Source organism: Ischnura elegans, chromosome 6 (assembly GCF_921293095.1).
Source record: "Ischnura elegans chromosome 6, ioIscEleg1.1, whole genome shotgun sequence".
Taxonomy (NCBI): domain Eukaryota; kingdom Metazoa; phylum Arthropoda; class Insecta; order Odonata; family Coenagrionidae; genus Ischnura; species Ischnura elegans.
This window is the reverse complement of record NC_060251.1, coordinates 33334939-33345413: the sequence shown is the minus strand read 5'-3', so window position 1 is coordinate 33345413 and position 10475 is coordinate 33334939. Positions and strand designations below refer to the sequence as shown.

At 34.8% G+C, this 10475-nt stretch overlaps 1 protein-coding gene across 1 annotated transcript; it reads right to left on the bottom strand.

The window, feature by feature from the left end:
• Positions 1–323: 323 nt before the first annotated feature.
• Positions 324–2253, bottom strand: LOC124161330 (cuticle protein 7-like). Its single transcript, XM_046537643.1, has 2 exons — positions 2056–2253; positions 324–617 (listed from the first exon to the last, which is right to left on the bottom strand). The coding sequence occupies exons 1-2, from the start codon at positions 2251–2253 to the stop codon at positions 324–326; spliced, it is 492 nt and encodes a 163-aa protein (XP_046393599.1).
• Between the last annotated feature and the right edge of the window lie 8222 nt (positions 2254–10475).

Sequence of the window (10475 nt, the reverse complement as noted above, 5' to 3'; positions counted from 1 at the left end):
TTATTTTCTCTCCATTACGACACCATCACAAAAATATACATATGACGTTTGGAAGCTGAAAATATTTACATGGTTGATGCAGTACGATGAAACGTAAGGTAAATGAAGAGGGCATTATGTGTATGGGCTGATGAGTGTGGAAAATGGGCATGGTAAATGGTGAAGAACAAGAGAGAAATTGTGAGACGGTGAAAAAGTGATAGGGGAATGAAAATGATTTTTGGTAATTCCATACAATGGAGTGGAATTCGAGATTTGACTTAATGGTATGAAGGCAATGATGACTTCTTGAGTTTATTGAAAGACTAAGGAGTTTCTTCTGCTCAGTAATGATGACTAGGTACGTGGTGCACAATTGGTGCGTGGTGTACGATTGGTGCGACGACTGCGACCTTCTTGACTTGCTGCGGGTGCGCGGCGTGTCCTTTCCTCTCGACGACGGCCTGGAATCCGCTGTGCTTGTCGACGGTGTAGTGGACGGTGAGGATGGTGCCATCGGGCTCGTTGACAGTGTAGTATCCCCTCGTGTTGTCTCCGTCGCGCTCTTCATGCTGGCTCTTAACGTCACCGGTGTGCTCGTCCTTCACTGCATATTCGTAATGGTACTTGGGATGGGCCTGCGTTGCATGAGAAAGAGCACTAATTATTATGCCCCTTTTATCAAAATCATTATGTACACTACCCTAAAATGGACAGTATCTTACGTCACTGAAGAGAATTTCTTCATCTTAAGATGTAGAGCAGTGGTTCTCAACCGGTGTGCCGCGGCACTAACGGTTGCCGTGAGATCTTTTGAGGGTGCCGCCAAAATTTCGGGGAATCGTAATACTATTTTTTTTATTAAGGCAGAATCAGTGTAAACAGTATTCTCATATCATCTAGGACTAGGTATAAGGTGTTGTTGCATGCAAACTCTCGAAATGAAACAAATAAATAAATAATAATAAAAAAGCTACGGAGATTTTAAATATCTATTTCCTTATAAGGGTGCCGGGAACTTTTGAAAGGCTTTCCAAGGGTGCCTCAAACAAGAAAAGGTTGGGAACCACTGATGTAGAGGATAGATAGTCACTCTCCCTTTCTCTCTTCGAGTAGTGCTAATTCATGTATAAGTCTCAAACACTTGATTTACTCGTTGATTTCTTATATTATCTCACCTGGAAATGTTAACTAGCTGTTCAGTATTGGCATTGAATTTTGGTTTGCCTTCCTTTGTAATGGCTTTGACGTTTATATGCGCTGGTTTAATTTTTTTAAATGCTGGTTAGTAATTTTAAATTTCGCATATTACTCAGGTTATTGGATTTATGCGGAGTTGATAAGTTTACCCCCTCTATTTCCCATCCAGTTATTCTTGTCACTTTGATGTCTCTCCTTATTCGGATGATCACCGATAGGTTGCTTGGACAGTTTTGTCAATAGGTATATTTTTAAGATTATACCGATGGAACGCTGGTAACAACAGGTTAAGTGAACAATAGCGAATAAAAAAATCTTAATAGTGCTAAATCCCTCACAATCGAAAATAGAGATAGTGAGGAGGTACAGAAGATTCCTGGAGCATTAGTAACCCAGACTAATGTTCCCTGATCATTTTTATGTCATTAGAGTTTGAAGCTAAATCAATACGAAAAAAGCACTAGGGATCGGACACTTTTAATCATTTTACGGCAAACTGATACAAAAATTTGTAGACCTACTTCTCATATGATCTTATTGAGTAACCTCTCGTACCCCAATATTATTTTATTCCAAATCCGTAGTTAAGGTAGAAAAAAATCTTGCTGAGGGTGTATTATTTGATGATAGAAATGTGTTGCAGGACATAAAGCATTTGAAGAATATAATCATATTTTACGGCGGAGTGTTTAAGTAATTAATCTTTCATTAATTAGTACCAAATATTTGAAAATATCAACTGAGAAAAGTGTGAAAATCAGACGGAAGTGAGTGAACTATTTTTACCAGCTTCAAAATTGAATTGAATTTACTTAAACCAAATTTTATGCATGCATTGAACGTTAAGTCGCAATATCTATTCAACTATTTACTCACATAATAGTCCACTTCGTGGTGTCCTCCGTGTCCATATGATGCTTGTCCATAGTTGCCTATCTGAGCGTATCCTCGTTGTCCTCCACGTTGCGATCCATGGGCGATGCTGAAAGAGCTGTGGCTGGTCGCATGGCCGTGCTGAGGAAATGCCTGTGCTGCGGCCAAGGCCAGGGCAATAACTGCTACGTAGGAAATCATCTGCACGTGAATAAAATCGTTTATCATCATTCTTATTTTCATTTTCTTTGTACATAAAATCTCATCTCCGTTAATAACCTCTCAAACACACACTCGATGTTTTATAAAGTTATATTTAAAGCTGGCTGGAGTCGTAGCGCAGTGGTTATGTGTTAACGATTTTTTTAAGAATTTTTTGCCGCTGTCGCTGCAGGATGAATAATAACCTAGTTTTCCTGCCTGCGCAGAATTTTGCGGGTGGAGCTAATATGACTCGAAGGTAATCTCTAGAAGGGCAGAATTTATCCTAACTGAGTTAAAGTATCTTTAAAGTAGCTCCAGAACATCTGTGGAGAAAGGAAATTTACGCAAGATCATCTTCAATAGAAATACAAAAAGTATCCCAAAGGATATGAGTCATTGAAGTAGAAGTCATTTTTTTCTGTTCAGCCGTATACCTATTGTTGACATACCGCTAATGTGGAGTTTCAAGAAAATATACCGGTTCTTTCCGTTTGCGTACATTTATTATACTGCTATGGTTCATTAGAACGAAGTCTATAGCGGATTTTTACTGTGACAATACTTTTTTGACCATACTTAAAAGCCTATAGTGAAAAAGGTGTCCAGGTTATATTCTATTTGTGTTGCTGGTGTTGAAAATGGGATATAATCTGTTCAAATATCTAGTTACTGTAATCGAATCCAAAAATTCTAATCGAATGAGTTCGGTGAATTTTGTAAAGTGTATATTTTTATATTTAACTATGATTTGATCCAATACGAATAAAAAATCAATCCAAATTTTATGGCAAAGAAACACATTTAACTCTAACCTTGTTCGAGAAATGTATCCTTCCGGTGAACTAATCCCTGCGAATATTGAGCTGCTACCTCGGCTGAATCCTGGAGTTTTATGATTGTGTCGAGCTCTTGGCTCCTTTTATATACGAATATTTAGCTTGCTGTCACCATTTTCTTCCTGTTTCGGTCGTTGGACCATGTCCACGCGAGAGGGAGCAGGGCGTCCATAGATTTTGAAGGGTGTCCCTTTCATTCGGTGAGAAGAAAGGAATATCTTCTCGTTCAAAATATTCCAATGCCTCTGAATTTTTATTATGTCATATAATAAGTCGTTCAATTCCACCGTATTTTTCATTTTGCTCTAGTAAGATGAAACAGGTCTCCAAAGGAACTGGGAAAGCTGCTCAAAAAGTGGATGTGAGTCACTTCCTTGTTTCAGATCCGGTTGTTACGCGGGATATTGGTTTCTTTGGCTCTCTTGATGATATGTGATGCAACATTTTTAAAATTCTTTTGCGTGATAATTGGCCTATGTTAAAGATAACTGAAAGCCTTCGTAATTGTTGGCCAATAATGTCATTGTCAAGGTTATTTCAAAACGCATTACAAGGCACTATTTCCCTGGTAGTTTAATTCCCAATTATTATCGAAGTAGGTATATCATTTTCTAGTGAGTAGTTAATGACTCTCTTAGCAGTCATCTAATGGCATTCTTTTCTTTTTAGTTGTAGTCAGGGATTTTATATTGCTCTGCTAAAGAACATGGAATAACAGGGCTCTCCGAGAGGGAGGTTGCAGTTCTTCCTTTGGAGAAAACATTTTTCTGGGAAGATGCGACGCTAATTCGATGAAACGAATTGGAAGTCATGAGATCATTTCAACTTATTGTTATCATAATTGTTAGAAGAGTCTCCAGTCGATATACTTTTCCAGATAGTTAAATAATGCTTAATGAAAAGGTCTTTTATTTTTGGAGCACCTCTCTTCCGAGGATAATATCAATTAACAATTTTTTACCGATAATCTTACAGTGTTTACGCATCCTTTTTTTTATCATAATTGGTTTTAAAATAACATGATGGTTAAAATATTTCTTGGTACTGTTATGCTTTCTTTTCAAGAATATATTCGAGTTTGTGTCGAGTGCAGCTTTAAGCGCTTTTTATTTCTAGGATGATGTAATTCTGTTGTGTAGTATGTTATAAATCGATTAGCGGTTTAAAACTGAATTAACTTTACTCAGCATGCAATTGACAAATTTACCTAAGTTCAACATTAATTTTTACAGTGAAAAATGGGCTCACATATTTTCTTGGCTAAAGTAGGGCTATATGTTTTGCAGATTCTGCCATTGAATCAGCTCATTCATGGTGTTATAATACCTTTTAAACGCATTCCGTCATGGTGTTGACCTCAAGGTGGTGTTTAAGTGATGTGGTTGCTTATATTTTCCTTTCATTCCAGCACCTTTCATTTGGTCACTGAGCTTGTCGGCTTAATTTATCGTCATTTTTCCAGAAGCTACTAGAATAAATCAGTCTTTCTTTCAATAAAACAGCTTCCTTATGCAAAATTTGGGTTAATTTTATTATTGTATTCCCCAGTGAACCTATTTTTATACATTCTTGTTTATTTCTCTGATGCGCAGGAAAATGCACTTACTTCGTCTGGATCTTGCGCTGTGGATAAGTCTTTCTAAATTACAAACCATACTCACGCGAAATGTGTATGCTTGTAGGTATAATATATCTTCTATGTTTTCATCGTAAGTTTTTCTTCTGTCATTTTAGGCTCTGCCATTCATATTTCTAGCTTGAAAAACTTTTTGTATATGTCTCAGCTTCCTCGTTCTGTTTTAATTATTATGTACTTACGTATATCCTTCTCTCTAGGTATTCCTAATAAATATGCTAAACTAAAATTGTTACATCTGATGAAATAAAATTTCATTAATTTGCTAGTTAACAGAAAAATAAGTAAAATTATATGCCAAGTTATGGTCTTGTTTTAACAATTTTGTTCCATCGATGTAGTTTAAGGTAGTTGGTTTCTGCGAAACCTCATGTGATGAAACTGGTATTCATTTTTTGGAACGATGGATTTATAATGATTTATTTTTTAGGCCTCAATTAACGCAAATAACATTTTTAGGCGTGGTCATGTGTTTTTAGGTGGATATTTTCGGAAGGTCTTATTGAGGGGATGGAGAAACAGACTGGAAAACAGAATTTGGGTCTACCTGGCAGCTTTTGACGACTTTTCACCCTGATTTCCTTTCTCTTTCACGATTGGCGACAATAGGCATGCGGAAGAGAGAAAGGAGAATGAAGTGGTTGCAGACTTTGCCTAATGAAGCGGTTGGAGACTGCTGCCTTAATTATCGATATTGCACCATCTATTGCTTAAAATGGATTTCGCACCTACTTGCCTATCTTGCCGTTCTTAAGATCAATTTTATTTTCTTTCTCTTGACCCGTATGTTTATAGTTGTTTCAGTGTCTTGAAGTAGAGGCCTTGAAGAATTATGTATTCAAATTTTTGCCAACGTTTCACTAAATTATCCTTCAGTCAATCATTTAATCATGAATGAAAATGGTTACATATTTTTTTCATAATAAAAGGCATAAAAGGTTATAAAAACGTGTTAAAAATGGAATGAAAAAAGAAAAGGAATTCAGTTGTAAATTAATTAAAAGAAGGGACTGGAAATATCACTTAATTCTAGTATCAGATCAAACTTTTTTCTTTCATTTTAGTCAAAAGTCTTTTCTTTTTAATTAATTAACAATACTATTTTTTAAATTTAATTTCTGTAAAAAACGTGGTTATAATTTTTAATGCCTTTATGTATCATAATTAAAATATTCATAATCATTCATAACCCTGATGAAGGTTTATAAATATTCCAAACCGTGGCAAAAATTTGCATTTAAAATTCTCCAAGGCACTGAATCAACGTCATTTAAATCTTTAGTTTTCATTAATCTTGCTCAGACAACATCGAATAATAATGCAGGTCATGGGAAACTCAACATTTAATAGTATTTCACAGTCAAGTCCTAAAATGTCAGCAAATTTCCAGGAGTAGCGGTCAATGCTATTAAGATTAGAAGGGTATCGCCCTCTGGCCATATTTCTTATTAAATTATCTTTCCTACCGTCTTATTTATTCGTGTTGCCTACTCGAAATTGAACGAATCTTTCCGTTAGGTCATTATTTCTATGATATGCTCGATTAACAGCCATATCTGAAAAAGTGTATTAAGCTAAGAAGAGATACTAATATTTTGCATTTGGAATTAGTTGCAGATATCATGCTTGTGTTTACCATGATATTTATTTTTAACACATTAATTTTCACATTTAAATGAATGGAAGGACTTAAAAGGAGGGATTTTAAGGTTAAATTATGCCTCGATGTCTGTGAAAATGACAAATGCAATTGCATTCTCGGCTTCATGGCGATTCTCTATTGAGTAATTTGCTCAACTTTCCTAGTTGAATTGCTAGAACAATTTGATGAAAGACAGCACAAGATCCGATCCATTCCCATTATTTTTTGCGTGAAAGCAGCTTGAATGTTGGTTCTTTTTTCCCCTTTGGACTAAATGAAATTTGCGGCTGGTAATTACGTAGGTAGTAAACTCTTTTTGAGACATTTTTGCATGAACATACCTCCAACAATTTTCCCGCAAAATTTTTTCCCATTAAAAAAATTATTTTAATTATTATTATTTGATAGAATTTTATCCTAAGCATACCAAGTCACTTGATAAATTGTCCATCAACAACACTAATGAGGGGGCCCCAATTTTTGTCCCAATCTATTTATAATCTCTGAAATTCTCAACACGCACTACTTTAATTGTTTTTATATCCTTTTCTATATTCCTGGATAAAATCAACATTGTACATAATCAATTGATGCTCTTTTTTCCACGTCGGCTGTTGCCTAAATTTAAGTTTATATTCAATCGTCAATTCCTTCCTTAATTTGAGGTATGAACATAGAAATTGCGTAATGATCATATTTCATTGAAGTTTGCCGCGTCTTTAAAGATGAATGTAGTAGTGAATAAGTTTGCAAATACATATCATTGCCAAGCATATTGGGGAAACTTATTATGTACTTAATATAATCATTGCTCGCGCGCAGAAAATATTGTGTTGTTTATGTGAACCTTCCTGAGCTGTCGAAACAAAGTCCGTTCGTCAGCATTGTGACCGGAAAACTCATTGTAACGTTGACAAATCGCGTCTACTACCTTGCATTCGCCTCGCGAGCAAAAAAAAATTTGTTAGCAGCGCTACCACAGTAACCATGGTTCCAATTGCGATTTTCTTTTTCAGATGATTCATTTGCTGAGGGGCTAAATTCATTTGTGTTTCTGGAGTTCAGTTTGTTGGTTTAGCTAATGGTTTGCAATCGCAGCGTACGACATTGCCGCATTTTTAGGTATTCGTTATTGTAGCAAATTATCCGTACTCATGAAGAAGTTTCTGCGGAATGCTTTGGGGAATTTTCCCTGTAAATAATAAATTTTTAGTTTTTTTTTCTGCAATTGAACATTTATTTATAAAAAAATCATGGAATGTTTGGCACATCATGGTAGACTTGAAAACACTTTGCAATATTTTAATTTTGGTTAAGGTACTCTTTGAGTAATGTCTCTATATTAGTGCCTTTGAAAGTATAATGTAACCAAATATACCATGACCAAAATTGGCCACAAAATGTGTTAAATATCAAGAGAAAAAAATCATGAAACATCGTCATCATACAATATTTCTCTGGTTTTGTGTATTGAAATATCCTCGAATATAGGCCACAAGTATTTTCGATAAATATTTAGCAACATTTAGATTGTTTACTCAACACCTTGCAGTTTTGTCCATTTGCGATAGTTTATGCATGTAGTAATACATAATGATATACGCAGGGATCCAATAACTGGTCAACACTCAATCTAACACTCACCCATTTCATTCAATAACCTCATATAGGCTACTAAATTCACTATGAAATTGCTCTACTTCTCTGGCTCAAATGAAAAATGCCAAATAGCCATCTGCCAATATAAATCTAAGATCAGCAAACGTAGGGTAAATGTTTTCAGTACCAATTACGATAACCGCATTAGGTTTGTAATTTTTTCATTTTGAATTCTCTCAAAAAGTCTCTATCTTCTCAACTTCCCCACAAGACTTCTTTACAGACTCCGGAATCTTGAAATATACCAGCCACCAATGACAATGCACCAGAGGTCTAATATACTTATATACTGGGTATTCATTATTAACCCTCCGTTAGTCGTGTCACATTTTGGAACGCTATTTGTAGCGTAGCGTCTCACAGACACCATTTTAGAATGTTTAAACAATAGGCATGATAGTAAAAATAACTGTTTTGAATAAAATAAATTATTCTTTAATTATTTAATTCCACGAGCGGACAACAAGTTTATGCGTAATAATTATGGAAATATTTGTATTTATAAAGACTGAATACCACCTTTTTTGTCGTTTCTTACAATCCTTCATTCAACGAAATAATACCAACATACTTAATTTGGACAACAAATGCAAATATCTTTTTCACAGTACGGATTTTGCTAATAGCATAACAAATAATTTTCACTTCAGGGGGATTTAATGATTTTTGAGACAATTTATATTGATAGCGCGTTCAGTTGAACTTGAACCAAAATATCTCCTATCACATTGGAAAGTTATTATTCGATGCAACCACTAAAATATAATTTGTATGTTTGCGGTAAATGTTATCCATACACCAATGTATTAAGCCACCATACATTTACGACGCAGCGAGGATAATGGTGTGTTAACGCTAAATTTCACTCAAATAATGTGAGAATCATAGTATATTCTTCGCAACAATAGTTTTATACGGGTGTTATATTGATAAAAATAAAACATTCGTAGAAATAAGACGCATATCAAAATTTTGATGCTTTAAATGGTTGTTATTTTAAATTATTAACGTATTTGAAAACTTTGCGATGAGTACCACGAAGCTCTTAGCATATAACGTAACGTAACTCAAGTTGTTGCGTGGCGTTTACCAGACTCCAAAAACAACAAAATGTGTAAATTAATTACAAAAATGTGACAAAACATAAAATCATGTTGGTGACTATTTTATAATCATAAAATAATGAGATTCAAGGATTATGAGTATCCTAAACATTAAAATACGATGTGAGCAAATAAAAGCAAATGGCGTGGCGTTTGATAGACGCCACGCGACCAACGGAGGGTTAAAACATAGCACTATGTCCTATGTTGTTTGCTTTCTCCGGCTATTTAAAATTTTTAATATATTACCTTAACTTAATAATTCTTTCCAAGCGATAAACTGTAGGTGAAAATCAATTAGAGCAATTATTGCGATCAACAGCAAGATTCTATAACTTACTTTACAAGCACATTTGTTTGCATCACATGCTATCACAGAGTCGTAGCGTACGGATAAAGTTTGAGCTGGTTACAACTGAGATTTAGCTAGGATAAAAAAAGTATTTCTTCAGCTTAGTAACAACTTCGTCCTTTCGCCAAATTATGAGGCAGCAAAAGAGTAATTTTATGAATAGAAAAAACATTTTTTGCGGCATCATAATCAAATTTTTTGCCTCCTTGCAGAATATAGGTTTTGAACAGTCTACATGGGATATTGATGGTAACCGTAGTTTCTTAGTAACTGCTATTTTAAGTTCTAATTCAAAAATTACCAAAAAAATATCTAACAATCGCAGTTCCATGATTTTTGGTGAAACTATTCGTTGATATAGAAATGACAAAATGCAAATACTCTTGAAAAATATTTCAACCCCGCTTTCTAGAAGAAAATGAAGTACTCTCAGGGTTCGTTCTTTTGAGAGGGGCTTACATACAATGGTGCCTGGCTAGTGTCAAATTCCTCATGAGATAATGCACCTGAAGTCTAATATGCTTAATAGTGATGACTGAGTACCTACGTGATGCTTGATAGGTGCGCTGGCCTTAAAACGCAGGCATTATTAGCAAGGTCGTATAACATAAAGCTACTTCACCGATAAAATTAGGCAAATATAAGGTTAAAATAAGGTTGAACTATAAAGATTACATGGGCAAAAAATATTTATTTTCTCTCCATTGCGACACCTATACAAATATATTTACAAATAATGTTTCTTAACAGAAAACATTTACATGGTTGTTGCGGAAAGATGAAGTGCGAATTAAATGGATGGAACATGATGTGCATGGGCTGATATTTGTACAATAATGAGCATAATGGATGGTTTGGAAAAAAAGGACGAATATTATAATGAATTATCTTTGATGAAAGATTGAAGATGATTTTTGGATATTCCACGATGTAATATGGAAGTTGAACTGTGACTTTATGGAGTGAAGTCGATGAAAGATGATTTTTGTGC